Source organism: Chiloscyllium plagiosum, chromosome 10 (assembly GCF_004010195.1).
Source record: "Chiloscyllium plagiosum isolate BGI_BamShark_2017 chromosome 10, ASM401019v2, whole genome shotgun sequence".
In the NCBI taxonomy this organism is placed as follows: domain Eukaryota; kingdom Metazoa; phylum Chordata; class Chondrichthyes; order Orectolobiformes; family Hemiscylliidae; genus Chiloscyllium; species Chiloscyllium plagiosum.
The window spans coordinates 56,997,137-57,017,619 of NC_057719.1; the positions used below are offsets into that span (position 1 = coordinate 56,997,137).

The 20,483-nt window shown below is 39.9% G+C and overlaps 1 protein-coding gene across 11 annotated transcripts in view; it reads right to left on the reverse strand.

The window, feature by feature from the left end:
• ralgapa1 (Ral GTPase activating protein catalytic subunit alpha 1) overlaps positions 1-20,483 on the reverse strand; it is a 311,644-nt gene that overhangs the window by 278,251 nt on the left and 12,910 nt on the right. For all 11 annotated transcript variants that reach the window (XM_043697833.1, XM_043697826.1, XM_043697822.1 and 8 more), the window contains exons 2-3: positions 17,214-17,324; positions 5,089-5,138 (exon numbers count right to left, since the gene is read on the reverse strand). In XM_043697833.1, the coding sequence (XP_043553768.1) occupies positions 5,089-5,138; positions 17,214-17,324 (161 nt within the window). The remainder of the gene's footprint in view (positions 1-5,088; positions 5,139-17,213; positions 17,325-20,483) is intronic.

Here is a 20,483-nt window from a genome sequence, read left to right on the forward strand (position 1 = left end):
GGGTGAGAGGGGAAAGATATAAAAGAGATCTAAGGGGCAACTGTTTCACGCAGAGGGTGGTACGTGTATGGAATGAGCTGCCAGAGGATGTTATGGAGGCTGGTACAATTGCAACATTTAAGAGGCATTTGGATGAGTATGAGTATTTGAATAGGAAGGGATTGGAGGGATATGGGCTGGGTGCTGGCAGGTGGGACTAGATTGGGTTGGGATATCTGGTCGGCATGGACGGATTGGACCAAAGGGTCTCTTTCCATGCTGTACATCTCTATGACTCTAGATTTGAGTTTTTCACATTATTCCATGTTCTGTTCCTCTCTGATGCTTGTCTTGGCTTTTTCTGTATTTAATTTTGCTCATTACTTTTCTACTTACTGTTACCAATTTTGCTCCTCTAATTTGAGCCCCTGCTCACCTTTCCATCCTTTGCCAATCTAGGTTCCACCATCCACAGCAGCACCACTAATTCTCCAATAATGTTAGCATTGGCTTTGCTAAGATAAATCCTGTCTTGTACAAATCCTATGAACCCCAGAACCACTAACATGTTTTAGAAATCTGACAGACTCCCTCCTACACCAATTCTCCAACTATGTGTTCAAATCACTTAAACCTCCCACTCCTGTTTCACTGGCATGTAGCACTGAAGAACCTGACTTTGAGGTCCTGCTTTTCAGTCTCTCGGCTCTGGCACCAGTGAGGCAACAAACCAGCCAAGAGTCACATCTATAGCTGCACAAATCCCTATAGTTCCCCAAACTAACAAATTCCTCATTGTTGTTGCTCTACTGCTCTTCTTTCTCTCCTCCTCTGCAGCTAAGCAAATTTTGGCATCAGGGACTTGGTGCTGGTTCCACTCCTCATCAGTGTCTAAAGTAGAAGCCCAGTTAGTGAGCAAGATTATCTCAGGGAATTCCTGTAGTACCTCAGACTGCCTAATGTAACCTGATCCCTGTCTCCAAGCTCATAACCTTGGTTTTGGGGAGGGGGGAAGAGTGTTGTCTGCCTGCCTGTAGAAACAACAGATGCATTGGTGGTAAGCATCAATAATTGCCTAGATTCTGGAAAGGACATGGATAACATCTTCTCAAGACGGTAGAGAGGATGAATATTAAAAAAAAGTAGTGGTAGGGGCTAGGGGACAGGATGAAGCATCCCTGTTTTTTTGTCATGTCGCAAAGAAGGTTGTGGGGAGGATGCCAAGAGTTTATAAAGGGCTGTAATTAAGTTAAGTTAATGTGTGTTAAGGGCAGCACAGTGGCTCAGTGGTTAGCACTGCTGCCTCACAGCACCAGGCTCCCAGGTTCGGTTCCAGCCTCGGGCAACTGTCTGTGTGGTGTTTGCACATTCTCCCCGTCTCTGTGTCTGTGTGGGTTTCGTCCCACAATCCAAAGATGTGCAGGTCAGGTGAATTGGCCATGCTAAATTGCCCATTAGTGTTAGTGTTAGGAGGGAAATGGTTCTGGGTGGGTTACTCTTCGGAGGGTCAGTGTGTACTAGTTGGGCCGAAGTTTCATGTTGCAGTTTCCACACTGTAAGGAATCTATCTAACCTAATCTAAAAGATCTTTCAAACTGTGTTTTAGATTTAGACAGCTTGGGGTTTCTCTTGGCTTTCTTTTGTGTAATCAATATTTGTTATGCTGTCAAAGAAACTCTGTAGTCTCAGGATGGTGTGTCGTGACGAGCCACCACATTATCTAAAATAATGTAGAATCTGTCAAACCAGATTCTGGCATTTGACTTGTTCAACAGTACCATCAGTTGAGATAACAAATGAGTTGAGTATGAATCAATTTTAGGAAACAAAATTTTAAACATCTAGCTCTGTATCCTTTTTTTCCAAAAAAACAAAAGGAGAAAAGCATCCCTCAACAAACTTCCTTCAATTTTGCTTGCAACCAAGATATATTCAACTTTACTTCTGGTGGAAAACATACAAAAGGAGACCAAAGTAAACTGAAGCAAGTGAAAAAAAACTTGAAAGTACATTAGATTTTCTTCCAAGGTAGTGAGAGATTGAATTGGAAGATATACAGTTGAATGGAAAAAGGAGTACTATGTAATGCAATCTTCACAAATCATGGTCACTGACTTCAAAGTGACTAAGTTAGTCAAATTCTCATCTTAGTGTGATAGACTAAGACATCAATCAATAAACTGGAGGCAAAAATGAAATCAATATTTTTAAAGTAAGATAATGTTTTTGCTTTTCTTGTGTCTTCTCTGCTCTTGATTCTTCAAATTTCATCTTCCTGCCTTAAGTGCATTTTACCCTTTCAAAAAAGGAATACTTCAGATGAACATAGAACACAGATCATTACAGCGCAGTACAGGCCCTTCAGCCCTCGATGTTGCGCTGACCTATGAAAGCAATCTGAAGTCCATCAAACCATTAAAATGCTTTTAAATTTGGCAAGTCTACTACTGTTGCAGGCAGGGCATTCCATGCCCTTGCTGCTCTGAGTAAAGAAACTACCTCTGTCATCTGTCCTCTATCTAATCACCCCTAAATTTAAAGCCATGCCCCTTTGTGCTAGCCATCACCATCTGAGGAAAACGACTCTCACTATCGACCCTATCTAATCCTCTGATCATGTTGTACGTCTCTACTAAGTCACCTCTCAAACTTCTCCTCTCGAATGAAAACAGCCTCAAGTCCTTCAGTCTTTCCGATAAGACCTTCCCTCCATACCAGGAACATCCTAGTAAATCTCCTCTGCACCCTTTTCAGTGCTTCAAAATCCTTCCTATAATGCGGCAAACAGAACTGTGTGCAATACTCCAGGTGCGGCCGCACCAGTTTTGTACAACTGCAACATGACCTCATGGTTCCGAAACTCAATCCCTCTACCAATAAAGACTAACACATCGTATGCCTTCTGAACAACCTTATCAACCTGGGTGGCAACTTTCGGAGATCTACGCACGTAAACACCGACATCTCTCTGCTCATCTACACTACCAAGAATGTTACCATTAGCCTTGTACTCTATATTCCTGTTACTCCTTCCAAAAAGTGAATCACTTCATGCTTTTCCGCATTAAACTCCATTTGTCATCTCTCAGCCCTGCTCTGCTCATTATCTACGTCCCTGTGTAACCTGCAACATCACTTCCACACTGTCCACAACTTCACCGACCTTAGTGTCATCCACAAATTTACTAACACATCCTGCTATGCCTTCATCCAGGTCATTTATCAAAATGACAAACAGCAGTGGCTCCAAAATAGATCCTTGTGGTACACCACCAATAGCTGAACTCCAGGATGAACATTTCCCATCAACCACCACCCTACCGTGGGGAACTTTATCAAACGCTTTACTGAAATCCATATACACCACATGAACCACTTCACCTTCATCCACCTGTTTGGTCACCTTCCCAAAGAACTCAATAAGGTTTGTGAGGCACGACCTACCCTTCACAAAACCGTGTTGACCATCCCTAATCAAGCTATTCCTTTCTAGATGATTAGAAATCCTATCTCATTTAATCCTTTCCAGCAGTTTACCCAAAACCGAAGTAAAGCTCACTGATCTATAATTTCCAGGGTTGTCTCTAACTCCCTTTCCTGAACAAGGGGACAACATTTACTATCCTCCAGTCTTCTGGCACAATTCCTGTTGACAATGACAACATAAAGATCAAAGCCAAAGACTCTGCAATCTCCTCTTTGCAGAGAATCCGAGGATAAATCCCATCCAGTCCAGGGGACTATCTATTTTCATATTTTCCAGAATTGCTAACATCTCATGAACCTCAATCCCATCAAGTCTAATAACCTGTATCTCAGCATTCTCCTCAACAACACTGTCTTTTTCCTGTGTGAATATTGATGAAAAGTATTCATTTGGTGTTTCCCCATCTCCTTGGACTCCATGCACAACTTCCCACTACTGCCTTTGACTGGCCCTAATCTTACTCGTCATTTGTTTATTTCTGACATACCTTTATAAAGCTTTGGCGTTTTCCTTGATCCTACCTGCAAAAGACTTCTAACGTCCCCTCCCGGCTCCTCTTAGCTCTCTGTTTAGGTCTTTCCTGGCTAACTTTTAACTCTCAAACGCCCTAACTGAGCCTTCACATCTCATCTTTACAAAAGCCTCCTTCTTCCTCTTGACAAGAGATTCAACTTTAGTAAACCACAGTTCCCTTGCTTGACCACTTCCTCCCTGCCTGACAGATACATACTTATCAAGAACACGCAGTAGCTGTTCCTTGAACAATCTCCACATTTCAATTGTGCCCATCCCCTGCAGTTTCCTTCCCCATCCTGTGCATCCTAATCTTGCCTAATCATATCATAATTGCCTTTCCCCAGTTATAATTCTTGCCTTGCGGTATATACCTATCCCTTTCCATCGCTAAGGTAACCGTAACTGAATTGTGGTCACTATCACCAAAGTGCTCACCTATCTCCAAATCTAACACCTGGCTTGGTTCATTACTCAGTACCAAATACAATGTGGCCTCGCCTCTTGGAGGCTTATCTACATACTGTGTCAGGAAACCCTCCTGCACACATTCGACAAAAATTGACCCATCTAAAGTACTGCAGCATTTCCATTCAATATTTGGAAGGTTAAAGACCTGGAACCACCCTGTTACTTTCGCTCCTATCCAGAGTCATCTTTGCAATCCTTTCCTCTACATGTCTGGAACTTTTCGGAGGCCTATTGAAAACTCCCAACAGGTGACCTCTCCTTTCCTGTGTTGCACCTCAGCCCATACTCCCTAAGTAGATGAAACCTCATCAAATGTCCTTTCTGTCACCATAATACTGCCCTTGACTAACAATGCCACACCTCCCTCTCTTTTACCACGTTCCCTGTTCTTAATGAAAGATTTAAACCCTGGAATCTGCCACAACCATTCCTGTCTCTGCTCTATCCATGTCTCCGAAATGGCCACAACATCGAAGTCCCAGGTACCAATCCATACTGCAAGTTCACCCACCTTATTCCTCGCTCCTCTGAGTTACTTCGTTTGCTGTTTTTCAAACAAAATTTTTAAAAATTCTTGCCTTAAAGATATTACAGCAGTTAATGGAACATCAACAGCCAACAAAATCTAGCATTCTTACCTCAAATATAAAAAGGATGGAATCCAATTCTTCCCTCTGTGATTTGTGACCTGGAACACAAAATACATCAAGTTAATATATAAAATACCATGCAATCTAAGATATTCCAACCATTCTGGTCCACACAAGAACTGAATTTCACAACACAAATTTCCAAAACAATCAACAAAAATAATTAAAGAACTGGATTGACAGTTTGTGCGAAGATTTGTAGCTCGGGTGCTCGTTGTTGTGGTTCTGTTCGCCGAGCTGGAAGTTTTTGTTGCAAATGTTTCGTCCCCTGGCTAGGCGACATCATCAGTGCTGGGTACCCAATATACCAACCACGACAGCGGACAGCTGAAACTGACAACCAGAAGCGGCAGGGACAGACCACTATAAACACCAGAGGAAACATCAAAGAAGCGCTTCGCAGGAGGCTCCCAAGCACTGATGATGCCGCCTAGCCAGGGGACGAAACGTTTCCAACAAAAACTTCCAGCTCGGCGAACAGAAACACAACAACGAGCACCCGAGCTACAAATCTTCACACAAACTTCGTGGCTGTTGGTTTGTGTGCCGTTATGAGTCCTAGGGGTCGCAGTAGTCTGGCTGTCAGTTCCGAGATGCTCGTGATGTATGGTAGTGTGGCTAGTCCTTTTGGTTGTGGTATGTCCTCGTTCTGTGGTCTTTCTCTTAGGCATCTGTTGATGATGTTGCGCGGGTATCCGTTTTTGGCGAATATCTTGTATAGGTGTTCCTCTTCTTCTTTTTGCAGTTCTGGTGTACTGCAGTGTGTTGTAGCCCTTTTGAATAGTGTCCTGATGCAGCTTCGTTTGTGTGTGTTGGGGTGGTTACTTTCATAGTTTAGGACTTGGTCTGTGTGTGTGGCTTTCCTGTATACCCTTGTAGTGAATTCTCTGTTCGGTGTTCTGGGGCGGCAGGGACAGACCACTATAAGCACCGGAGGAAACATCAAAGAAGCGCTTCGCAGGAGGCTCCCAAGCACTGATGATGTCGCCTAGCCAGGGGACGAAACGTTTGCAACAAAAACTTCCAGCTCGGCGAACAGAACCACAACAACTGGATTGACATTTTAAGACTTTTACTGGGAAAAAAAAAGACTTTTTGCTGTTAAGTTGCCTGTAAATTCCTTTGAAATGGGTGTTACAACCTTTTTAGCTGCACATTGTACTTCAAATAGTATTACAAGAACAATGCAAACTTGTTCTCTATTCTCCAGCAGACTCACTTCCCCCTGTTGTACTGGATCACAATATGTAGTGAAAATTTTCCACTCAACCAAAGTTTTCCCAACCCACTTCCAACAGCAAGTGTGTGTTCTTAAATCTCCAAAAAAGGTCCTGTCCTGTTGCAAAACTAAAAGTCTGGAGAAACTCAGCAGGTTTGGCAGCATCTATGGAAGGAAGAAGAATGTTTCAAGTCCAGTGACCCTTCATCAAAACCAAAGCACTGAAAGTTTATCATGGCTTTTCTAGTTAGGACCCTCTGAACTATTAGACTTTACATAATTGCTTATTGCAAAACAAGAATATCAGATGGGCCTCCAGGCCCCATCAATGAACTAGACTGGCAGATCAATCTGATGATGAGTCATTGAATTCAAAATATTGGCTCTATTTTTCTCTCCATTAACACTGTCAGACTTGCTGAGTTTCCCCAATGCTTTGTGTGTCTCAGATCTCCTCCATTTGCAGGTCTTTGTTCTGTTTTACCGGTCTGTTCTGATCCCTTCCTTCTGTACAGGAAAGAAGTTCTGAAAGTGCCCCACTTCACCAGAACGGTGTTTTTTTTGTTACTCCACACAGCTCTGCCTTCTTCTCGCTGTGCAACCTCCTTAGCAGGTGTCTTCTTACTAAGAGTTACTGTATACACCCATGAAAGCTTTCACTTGATTTTGATAGGTTTCAGTTTCACTCCACCCATACCACAGATGGTCTTACAGCTCAAAATATGCCTAAGACCAGAAATAGGAGAAACAGAATGAGGCCATTCAATCCTTTGAGCCTACTCCACCATTCAAGAGGATCATGTCTAATCTAACATTCTAGACATTTGCAGTTCTGCCTTCTCCTTGTAACCCTTGATTCCTTTACTGATTAATAACCTTTCTCAGCCTTAAATATACACAAAGACACAGCTCTCTGTGGCATGGAGTTCCAAAGAGACTCAACTCTCAGATGAAAGTCCTCACCTGTCTTACGTTGGTGTCCTTCAATTCTGAGACTATGCTTTGGGGTCCCAGACTCTCCCATGAAATAAGGGCCAACATTTCATTAGACTTCCAGATTATAACTATTTTTGTGTTGGCTGCAAATCTGGCTATAGTACATTCACTTCTTTCTTCCGGGTCATTAATATGTACTGTAAACAATTGTGGTCCCGCCACTGATCCCAGTGAAATGGCACTCATTAGGGATTGCTAACCTGAGAAAGAAACTCTTATCCACACATGCTGTTTCCTGTATGTAAGTCAACATACTACGTCCAACACCACGAACTGTCATCTTATGACTTTTCCTTTTGAGAGTTACTTTGTCGAGTGCCTTCTGGAAGTCCAAATGTAACACATTTATAGATTCCCCTCTATCCACTCTGGTTGAGACTTCCTTGAAAGACTCTCCCAAATTAATCAAACATAATTCCAAGATTCTTAATGCCTCAGGTTGAAAGGAGAAATGTTTAAATTATAAACTTAACAAAAAAAGTGTTAGTAACACGTTTACTACCTTTGCAAACAAAAATTAAATGAAAATAAGAAAGCTTGATCATAGTGTTATGGAAAACGAAATCAACACTATCAAAACAAAAATCACAGAACTGTGAATGTTTCAAATATCTTACAATAAACACTACAGATAACATTTGTATCCCAGCAGGTCTGGCAGCATTTGTGGGGAGAAAGCAGACTTAACATTTCAAGCCCAGTGACTCTTGAGTTCTGAAAGAGGGTCACTGGACTAGTTTAACTCTTTCTCTTCACAGATGGACAGAAGAGAATATAGCTGCCAGACTTGCTCAGTTTTTCTAGTAATTTTTGATTTTGTTTCAGATTTCCAGCACCAGTAGTTCTTTGGTCTTTTGTAAAGTGTCATCATTAAAACATTCTGCATCTCAAATATAAAACCATAAGTAGTAGGTGCGGAACTAGCACCAGCACACTGATGCTGCCATGCCATTTAATGAGATCATGGTTTAACTGATAAACCTCAATTCTACTTTCCTGGCTTACCCCATAACCATCAATTCCCTTTCTGATTAATAATCTTATCTTTCTCAGCCCCTTGAAAATACTTACTGACATAGCCTCATCAACCTTCTCTGGTAACGAATTCCACAGATTAGATTAGATTAGATTCCCTACAATGTGGAAAAAGGCCCTGCGGCCCAACAAGTCCACACCTACCCTCTGAAGAGTAACCCACCCAGACCAACTTCCCTTTGACGAATGCACCGAACACTATGGGCAATTTAGTGTTGCCAATCCACCTGACCTATACATCTTTGGACTGTGGGAGGAAAGCGGAGCAGCTGGAGGAAACCCATGCAGACACGGGGAGAATGTGCAAACTCCACACAGACATATGCCTGAGGCTGGAATCGAACCTGGGACCCTGGTGCTGTGAGGCAGCAGTGCTAACCACTGAGCCACTGTGCCGCCCATAGATTCACTACCCAGAGAGAAGAAATTCCTCCTCATTTCGGTCATAAATGGGTGAACCCTTACTCAGATAATGCCCTCAATTCTAGAGGGAAAACCTGGACAAAGGGAAAACAACCGCTCTATATGTTCCCTTTCAAGTGTCCCAAGAATCTTGTATGGTTCAATCAAATCGTCTCTCAATCTCTTACAACTGCAACGAATACTGATCCAACAATGAAGTTGAAGCCTTGTGGTCTGGAAAGGCCAAACAGATAAATGAAATAAATGACACGTCAGAGCCGAAGAAGATGAGATTAGTTCAAAAGTCAAGCTGATGCCACGTGATGAGGAAAGGGCATGCAGAGAGAAAAATAAACGAATCACAGAGCTAAATGAACACCTTCCTTTGATCTTCATGCTTGCAGCTGCCAGGCCAAAACTCTTGGACATCAGGTAAAGGGGGAATTGAAACAACACACAAACGAAACAGGTTTTAGAAGGAACACATTAGTTTATTTGCATCTGGAATTGTGAAAAATATAGAGGTAAAAAATTTTCAAAGATGTTAGTGCCTGGGAACCGCAGAATTTTCTTATTTCTGTTAAGAATATTGAATTATGAGAAGATAGAAACAGTGAATGTGCTTCTTTTTGAGAGCATGGTACAATTGACAGGAATTAAAAGAAATTTCTACAAGCTGGATGCAGGACGCAGTTTAAGGAAGAAAACTACAGCTTCTTTAATTTCAGTAGTTAAGCATTTGTATCAAAGTGCTAGTAATTAAGAATTAGCAGCAATTTCTATCAGTGATGTAAAGAGACAAAAAAAAAACCTGCAGATTCTAGAATCCAAAGCAGACAAGCAGGAGGCTGGGAAAACACAGCAAGACAATCTGTGGGTGGAAAGTATCACAGATAATAAATAGTGACTATCCATGTCTTCAAGTGTGGAGGAGAGATGAAATAAAACCTTTGAAAACAAACTGTAATGTTGTGTACAGATTAGCACACAGCAGAATAACATTGGTTTAGATATTAGGTAAACCTTCAAGGTTTTATATGGTTATGATTAGATTCCCTACAGTGTGGAAACAGGCCCTTCGGCCCAACAAATCGTTATATATAACATGAAGTTGAAGACTGTATATCATCTCAGGAGAAGGGCATACACAGCATGAAAAAATAATTAAGAAATTAGTGGAAGCTTCGAGACTACCACTAGAAGCAGCAGCAATAAAAGTAAAAACACAACAGAAGGGAACAGATCTATTTAATTATGTAATGGGGCAGTGATGGCCTAGTGTTATTAACAGTGCTCTGTTAATCCAGAGATCCAGAAATGTGCTGGGCACTCGGATTCGAAATTTAAATTCAATAACAAAAACAAAATTGGAATTAGAAGTCTCATGACGGCCAGGAATCCACTGTTGATTGTCAGGAAAAATCCAACTGGTTCACGGAAGTCCTTAAGGGATGGAAATTGCCATCCGTAGCTGGTCTGGTCAACATGTGACTTCAGACCCACAGCAATGTTGCTGACTCTTAGTTATATAATGAGAGATGTACAGCATGAAAACAGACCTTCCAGTCCATGCTGACTAAATATCTTAAATTAATCTATCCCATTTGCCTCCGCCATCACCTCCACCTCTGGCAATTCATTCCATGCACGCACCACCTTCTGTGCGAGAAAGTTGCCCCTTAGGTCCCTTTTAAATCTTTCCCCTCTCATCTGAAACCTATGTCCTCTAGTTTTGGACTCCCCCTAACTAGGGAAAAGACTTTGGCTATACATGCCCCTCATGATTTTATAAACCTCTACAAAGGTCACCTCTTATCTCTGATGCTCCAGGGAAACTAGCCCCAGCCTGTTCAGCCTCTCACTATAGCTCAAACTCTACAAACATCCTTGTAAATCTTTCCTACAGCAGGGAGGCCAGAATGGAATGTAGAATGGAAGGTCCTGAACAGCCGCAACATGACTTCCCAACTCCTATACTCAATGCACTGACCACTAAAGGCCAAACGTACCATATGCCTTCTTCACTACCCTGTGTACTTGCGACTTAACTGCCCTTTTGGCAATTAGGGATGGGCAATGAACGCTGGCCGAGTCAGTGACACCCTCATCTCATGAATGAATTTTTCAAAAATCCAATGGGCAGATGAGACAGGCCCAAAAAGTTAGCTGGTAGAAGTAGCAACTGGGGCAGAGAAAACAAACATGGCGAATTTACACCAGGATATGTGAGGAGAGATAAGGTGGTGGGACAAGCAAACATCAATAAAGGGCCCTGGTGGAATTTCGCAAAAAGCAGATAGCACCATACATTCAGCATAACCACATGAATGTATACCACAGAAATGCATACTATGGGAGGGAAGCCATGTTGTGGAGGACTATGTGGGAGCTAACAAAGAAAGACAACCTGTCACGGTTAAGTGAAGAACACTCAACGCTTACAAAGACTGTGGTAAACAAAGATAAAATGGGACACAAGGATACTAAATGTGGGAATTGAAATATGCAAGCTGTAATCAGTATAAAACTTGAAGGAATGCCATAATTCACCAAAGTGAGCTTTGATCCTGTCATAAAGCTTCTGTCCATATGTGCATGAAATAAATGATCATCTGTTCTCCTGGAATCCTCTATCAATTTGACAAGTGGCTCTACTTCAGATCCATAGGTAAAAAGCACCAAACTGATGACAGTATTCGAAGTGTGATCTGACTACTATATAGCTTCTATAGTTTGGGCAAGTCATCCTATTTGTGTACTTAATCCATAACAACTGCATGAATATGTCAAGTAAGATTTAATGTCAGGCTTACATGAATTCAAGTTCCAACTCTCTTCCAAACATGAGTTTATTTTAGTACTGGTAAAGGCATTTTCTTTCAAACTTTCCAGAAAAAATATATTTTTCCTCCCATTTTGAATAGTATGGACTGCATGGCCTACATGCTCAGTATGTATCATGGTTTTGGAACTTCATTTAGCTTTTTAAAATGCATCTTTGATTGATTACAATTTGGATTCACAATAGCACTTGTGAAGGCCCAAAAGGTTTCACAATTTGTTTAATCTTGTGGATACTGACATTGCTGGTGAACCATCTGGCTTTTGGGTACTAGCAGCTGTGAACTACACGTTCAAGAAGAAATCCTGTCACAATTTATTATATTCTCTGGATTCAGCAATTTTCTTTGTTCTTTCTTAAAGTCTGAAACCAAATTTACACAATTTTAATTTATTTAAAAAGAAAGACTCCCTACAGACTTCATTCAGATTACAACTCCTGATCTCCATTTTATATCTACGTGTCTTGAATCTCCAAGATTTTGAAGAATGGTTAAACTGAAGGTCAGAACTGCGATGCATAAACAACTTAAATTCACTTAATCTTAAATTCAGAATCAATCCTAATTTGTACAGTTCATAATCTTTCACATTTCTTTTAACTTTTCATCCTCCCATCCAGTTTGAGCTTGTCAAATTCCTTTCTTCCAAACCTGATTGCTCTGTCAACTTGAATGTAAATTGAAACCTCAAAAACAACATCCTCCATGGCTCTTCAGTGCCAGCATTGGACGTAGCTGTTCCACTCTCCAAATTATTTGTTACCTATGTTTCATTATTAGTTTGGAATACTGTTACTATCCTTCCTGCCACACCTTGCTCTTGCTTCTCCGCCATTCTGACTGCAAATGGTCCAAGTGCAATGAACTCTCTTTTCAGACTGGTGTGCCAATGTCTTTTAAAATTAGCAGAATTAGGTTTCTGACTTTTGGGAAACATTTTTTTTCACAATAGGGTTATATGGAACCACATTGACCCAAGTCACTCTTTTGCTTGTACAACTTCAATGTCATAGCATCAACAGGTTATTTTTCTGAAAACACTTGACATAGCATTACCTTATCCTCAGCTAAAGTAATTTTCTAATAGGAAAAACTGCCCCAATCATAGGAAGATCTGAAACAACCCCACCACAAAATAATTAATTAGGTTCAATTTTACATTAATCTTCACGATGGGATAGGCATACAATTTCCATCAATTTCTGGTAATGATTTTTATTTAGTCGCCTTTTCATAGGGAAATCTTCCCTAGTCTTCCAAGTCCAACTTTTATCAAGTCCGACCTTGGTGATTCCTTATTCCTTGAACATTGAGGTTTATTCTGTTTCCTTCTTTTCTAATTGAAAATAACCTCAAGATAGCATTTTTGCTTCTCCACACTCAAGTTGCATACTTCCTTCACACAATAGTAGTTGCTTTCTATTGCTCCCTCTGCAAGTCTTCCAAAGCAGCTGTCTAATTACTCTGAGTTACTGTATACGCATGTGAAAAGAGATCCATCCCAATGGCAACCAGATCAGAGGAATTACTGTGAACCAGTGTGCTTCCAGCATACTTAGTTTTACCACAAATTAGAGATGACATTTTAAAACATAATCATCTGGAGAGTAACATCAAATAAATATTTTGCTCTGCCACTATCCAATACTGCAACATGAAACACTAAATATGGCACTAATGTTTTGACCTCAGGGAAACTAGAACAGCACTTTCATTTTGTACATTACTTAATGGGTTTAAATTCTCATTCCATCAGCTAACTGCTAGAAAGCCACATACATATGAGACAGTAGATTTATTGTGCAAATGTAAACATGGCAGTGGAAAAGTTGGACTTGTGCTGCTCACAAGTGAACTGTGCATACCTATGCATTGCATTAGTAAAGCAGTATTTTATACTGGAGCATTACATTGGACAATAGCCATTTACAAGTTACAGCAATAAGTTATTCATTTTATTGAGTAAGAATAGACTATCAAAAGTGAATTACTGTTGTGTGACAGGGATTATGTTGAAGAAGGTAATGGGTAAAAAAGATTTAAGGGGGTAAAACTGAAGAGGCTTAATTACTGAACCAACTGTGAAAGTGGAAAATCATGTATTTTCTGAGAATTGAATTTTGGCAACAGACTGTTAAGTTACATCGAAGGTGCTCATTGACAAATATAGACTGCTTTATTATGTAGCAAAGTGGAAAGGAAATGCTAATACCACTGATAATGTGTGCCATGTTTTAGGGTGAGGAAAGTTGTTGTAAAGTATTCTATGTATCACTTTAGGGGACAATCCCCAGAGAAGAAAACATCTCTTTGACCCATTATAACAACTGTTTAAAATCTATAGTAAAAATCACTACAGGAATGCTTTCATGCTGAAATGCCCAAACTTAGAATATATTATTTCATCATGATTACGTAGTAGAAACTAAAACAAGGCTTTATACTGACTGACACTTGCTAAAAATTAGCAATGTCTAAGAGATAGCTACCTTTACTTTGGTTTCAATTAATGACTAAAGATGAGAAATCAGGTTTGATGAGTGTACAAAAGCACATACCATTCTCAGCACGAAATATTTCATCTGATTCTAAGTGCCCAACTGCATGCTGGATGTGTTGTAGATTAAGATCATGAAAATGTTCAGTTGTTATTCTGCAGAAATTCTGACCCTATCTTCGCCAAACAGCCAGTCTTAAAAGGACATGGAATAAGGGGACCTTCACCATTGGAAAACTTGAGTGCAAACATTACAGTTCTCAATGACAGGAACCCCCTCACAATCTGTCAAAGAATGCCAATCAGATGCCATGCTGATTACGTGATTCAAGCACTTTCTCCACCCAAAGGTTTGAGGAAACAGAAAATTCACAGTCCAAAGCCCTCAATCCATCCCCAACACTGTCCCTCAACCCTTCTCCATTCTACCACCACCAGAACAGGTCTGAGATTCAAACATTAAAATATCAAATTCAATAAACTGTTATGATCCAGTTAGAAGTGGATTGATTTGTTTCCTTGTCCTATTCCTCCACTGGCCACAAGTTTAAACTTCGAAAGGGAGGTGAGCTTGTCAATCATATTATACTTGCATATATTAACAGACACATGCACAGCCACATCTGTATCTAGTTCAGAATCAGAAACAAGTCAGTCATATATTAAAATAACAAAATAAAAAAAGTATTCAAAGATTGTCAACAATAGGGTTAAATGTCCATATGCATCCAATTCGAGAGTGTGGTGCTGGAAAAGCACAGCAGGTCAGGCAATATCCGAGGAGGAGAATCAAAATTTCGGGCATAAGCCCTTCATCAGGAATTCCTGGTAAAGGGCTTATGCCCGAAACATTGATTCTCCTGCTCCTTGGATGCTGCCTGACCTGCTGTGCTTTTCCAGCACCACACTCTTCACTCTGATCTCCAGCATCTGCAGTCCTCACTTTCTCCTATATTTTTCCAACTACTAAAATTAAAAAGGTAAGATCTCCACAGTCTTACCAGACCATAGGCTGCACTCTCATGAGTGAGAGCGATGACTGATGGTGGTTTAACCTGAGGGTCACCACGCCTCAGGCGAGGAGGGAGATTGAGAAGGAGAGTCCTTAGTGATAACCTCAGCCAGTGTTTGCAAACTAACACACTCACACCCTCTTTCAAGCCTGGGTGAAAATATGCAATTCTGTAGAATGTTATCGTGAAAGAACTTTGGCTAAGTAAACTGCAAGTTTCGCAAAAAATAATTATTCACAGTTGTGTAATTGCTGGGTCTGATGGCTGAAGTCATTTTGCACACAAGTTATTGGCATTAACATTTCTCTCTAATCAGTTCGGCTGGTTGAATACTTTTTTTCTGGAGATAATGGTACAGATGTAACATTTCCTTTAAGGACTGTCTATTTACAGCAATAAGCCTTTCTCACTCCAACTTTGGCAAGTTTGGGGTCAGGGAAAGAGAGCCAAACAGTGAGAATGAGGAGAGAGACAGAAGGGAGGGGGCAGAACAGACAGAAGGAGAGAGCGCAAGAGTGAGCACGAGAGAAAAACTATAAGACAGACAGACAAAAAGACAGAAAGACAGACAGAAAAGAAACAAAGAAAGAAAAAGAAAAGAAAAAAAGAGAACAAAGATGTGTTTTCAAAGCTATATACCCACAAACTGGATCATGTATTTTCTCCCTGAAAGCTTTGCAGATTGGGATCAATTCAACCAACTTGTGTTTGCTGCAAAGACAACATTTTTGTTGTATCCGATTTCCTCTGTTCAAAAATGGCTCTTCTGAAAAGATTTGTATGCATGCCTAGTCAATTACATGTTTTCTGAGACATTAATTTATGATATTTTCATATCAGAATTTTTTCAGGTTATCAAAAAATCTGAAAATTAAAACAGTCACAATTAAGACTTTTTTGTAGAATCTGTTTAATTTTTTCTTTTGTATTATTGACTTTCAAAAGTATAATTATGGAAAAATAACTTGTAAATAGAAACCTGAAAATACTTATTGCCTCAAGTGAGTTATATATTTCAATTGTTATGCTAAACTACTGTTGTGTGGCAAATAAATATTTACCCAGTAATTCTCGCACACTGCATTAGATAGAAACAGCTAGCATTGTGATGCACATTGACATAGATTTATTGTTATATTTTCCCCACATTTATCATCTTAACATTTAAATATATGAATTGTTTTGCAGGTTTCAGCTAGGTTGTTTTGACTGTGCAAAGCCATACATATCAGTGTTTTGGTTAATTCATTGAATGTGGCACTGTATAGGCCTGTACTTATCATCTATCCCTAAATAACCATGAGGTAGAGGGTAGTGGCAGCAGCGCTGGCAGTGAGCTACCTTCTTGAATGGTATAGGGACAGTCACAATGTAATTAGGAAGGGAGTTCCACGATTTTGAACCAGTGAGAGAGAGGGAACAGCAATGGAAATGCATTAAGAGCTAAAGTAAGTGTGCCTTGGCTTAAAGGTTTCTTTGAAACAGTACGTGGGCAATACAATAAAATAACATTGAGATGTTTCAGAATTTTGATTTTCTACTCTCACACTCTAAGATAGCTCCAGAACTAGAACCTCATTCACAAAAATTGCACACATTTCTGTAAGACCAAAGTAGTACAGAATTGAAAGAAGAGAATTTCCTGCATGAGAGTCAAAATACACACCTGTCAGAATCAAGATGCTAAAGGTATTGTCATGAGTGTTTGTTAAATTCAGATTGTCGTGGTTACTAATCAGAGCATTGATCCATGTGTCAGCCTTTCATATGCCAGCAACTAGAACTAAAAATATCTCCTAAGAAGTGGTGAAATGTTGGTTGATTTATTCTCTTTATTGTTTCTCTGGATGAATACAGAATGTGCTCAATCAGCAACGAGGCTGCCTCTGCACTAAGAATAATTAACAATTTTTAGGAGATCTTACACTGTTCTGTGTAAAGGATGATACTATTTGGAGGTAATATGCACAGCACTTCCATGGGAATAATATTTCACTGGCTGCTGAACACTAAGTTTACACCTTGTTGCAAATGAAATGAAGCTCTTCACTCCCCTCCTCTTTTCTCCCACTTCTTCCCCTCCCCTCCCCTCCCTCCCTTATCCTTACCTTTTTGCTTTAGGCTTGTTTCAATGGCCACAAAATTTTCAAAGAAAACATAATATATGTGCGAATATGTTTGATCAAAGAACGGCTTCAAATCACTTGCTTCAGAGTTTTCTACAATTTAAAAAAAAGAAAAGATATTAGGATAATCAATAATTTAAAATTTAGATTAATTAAGCCACCAACTACATATTTAAGTTTTCTAACCTTATTCATACAAATGAATACAAAAAGATGAACTAACTCCCAAATATGGATCAACCAACTTAGCTCAAATCTTGAAACATGTATTCCTAGTTCAGATGTAGGTAAAAGCTCACAGGCTTGTCAGAGAGGCAGGAATCCTTCATATCTCTCCTGATTATAAATAAATGTCACAGTCATGCAAATATATTAGTCATCCACTAGATATTGTAAAAATCATCAGAGATAAGGTTGCATAAGTCAAAACTTACAGTAAAGTAGAACAATAAATATTTCAAAGCTAATTCAGGCTGCTAACAATACCACAGTCAAATATTACATTTGATGACATTTTTATATCAACAGCTCTGTTTGAATTTCTATAATCACCATCTCTCAAATTGGCAGCCACACACGTGGGTGGCCTCCCTAGGTAGTTGCCAATGCTGCTATGGAATTGCTGCTCAATCAGCCACAGGATAACTTCATGTCTTATTTTTCTTAAGAGAGTATCTGATTTTTAGCTGTTGTGAAATCACAAATACTTTGAGCAAGTTATAAAGAAGAAAAAAATGCCACCATGATACATTCGAGATGAATAAAGAAGGGTAAAATTGAAATCCAAGGGGGAGAAAAAGTACACATGAAGTATATATGACAAAGCAGCAAATGACAGGAGAGAAAATGAAACAGTCCGGGAAAAGAAAAAAAATTAGGAAGACAAAACGTCAAAATGAAATCAGGAAGTACAAAGATAATAAACTTTTCCACAGTCCATATTAATTAAAGAAAAATACAGGTGAGAATATGCCACGCTAGATAAACTCACAGACATTGACATTACCCCTATTTGGTAAGCACAGGGCTGGGTGGATGGTGTGTGTGTGTGTGTGCGCGCGCGCGCGCAAGAGAGAATTAGAAGATACGATATAATGCTGATATGAGATAATTAAGATTCTCACAGACATTGACATTACCCCTATTTGGTAAGCACAGGGCTGGGGGGATGGTGTGTGTGTGTGCGCGCGCACAAGAGAGAATGAGAAGATACGATATAATGCTGATATGAGATAATTAAGATTTGGCCTGTGACCAGGGCCAGGCACGTGACACTGCAGGTGAAGCAGGTATGTGAATTCAAGAGATAATTAGAGCAGCCTTAGCCTCTGCAATTATCAAATAAAAACAAGGTTTTGCAAGGCATGGAGAGTGGGGACTGCAGAGAGAAAATGAGTGACCTGACCAGAGAACAGTAGTACAGAGAGGCATTCCTCTACCTATGTGTTTTAGATCTCCAGCATTCCCAATTTCTGTGTATATTAATATGGAGGAATGGGTTTTAGTTAATGAGGCAGTTGGCACCATACTGCAGAAAAAGGAAGCTTCTCCAATAGGATCCATTTCACTTGAACAGTGTGGAAACTAGTGCACTGACAGATCAAATAACTCGGGCTTTAGAATGGGTTTTGAACGAATTAGATCTAAGGAGAGATGTCGAGAAGGATACGTAGGCATACAAAGCAAAATAATATGACAGCCTTGCCAGACAACTATTTCAGTAATGATACCCGGTGTGGTACAGGAAGGGACACAGAGTATACAAACCTGGAAAAATAGCAGCAATTAGGATCAAACTGAAAAAAAGGCAAAATTAACAGCTCATTATTTAAAAAAGGCAAAATTAACAGCTCATTATTTAAAAGCATGACACACCTATTGGGCATAATCATAGTTAGGAGATCAAAGCTGAGAACTAAATATGCAGGGGTACACAACTTTTCAAAAGGACAGGAGAAAGGAGAAGGTGGGGAGGTAGCTTTCTTAGTATGGAATGGAATGAATGCAATAGCAAGAAACTACCTTGAATCACCCATATAGATTCTACAAGAGAAAAACGTTAGAGGTGAGTAGGTCACACCTCCCTTTCAGTAGCTATACTGTGGGATAGAGAATAAATCAAGAGATATTGAGGGCATGTAAAGAAACACAGTACATTAACTATGGGTGACTGTAATCTTCATGTAGAATGGGAAAATCAAATTAGCAGAGGAAGGACTCAAAGTGTGTATGCCAGAGTTTCCTAGAATCCAACTAGAGACAAGCTATTTTAGATGTGGAAATGTGTGGTGAAGCAGGTTTAGTCAATGATCTCAGAATAAAAGATCCTATATTAAACAGTGAGTGGTAGAATGTAGCATTCAGTTTTTAAATGAGGAAGGTATGTTAAAAACTGTGCTAAACTTAAATAAGGGAAGCTACATTGGTATGAGGGCTAAAGTGGCTGCAGTGGACTGGGGAAGGAATTTAACAGAAAAGGTGGTTGATAAACAATGGCAGATGTTTATGATTTAAAACAAAAATTTCTTCCTGTGAGCAAGAAGATTCTCTGAAGAGGATAAGCCAACCACAATTAACGAAGAAAGTTAAGGATAGCATCAAATTGAAAATGAAAACAGATGTTACAAGGATTAGTGATAAACCAAAAATTTCAGAATGTCCTAAAAGTTAACAAAAGTTGACCAAAGAAATAATAGAGGGAGAAATTAAATTACAATGGTAAGCTTGCAAGTAAATATGAAAACAGATAATAAGACCGTCTTCAAATATAGAAAAAGGAAGAGAGGCACCAAAGCGAACACAGGCCACTTAAGGAATTAGTTGTGAAAATCATAACAGGAAGCCATGAAGTGGGACAGGAGTCAAGTAAATCCTTTTCGTCATAGAGATGTACAGCATGGACACAGACCCTTCGGTCCAACCCATCCATGCCGACCAGATATCCCAACCCAATCTAGTCCCACCTGCCACCACCCAGCCCATATCCCTCCAAACCCTTCCTATTCATATACCCATCCAACTGCTTTTTAAATGTTGCAATTGTACTAGCCTCCACCACTTCCTCTACCAGCTCATTACATACATATACCACCGTCTGAGTGAAAACGTTGCCTCTTATCTCTCTTTTATACCTTTCCACTCTCACCCTAAACCTATGCCCTCTAGTTCTGGTGTCCCCGACCGCAGGGAAAAGACTTTGTTTATTTATCCTATCCATGCCACTCATGATTTTATATACCTCTCTTAAGTCGC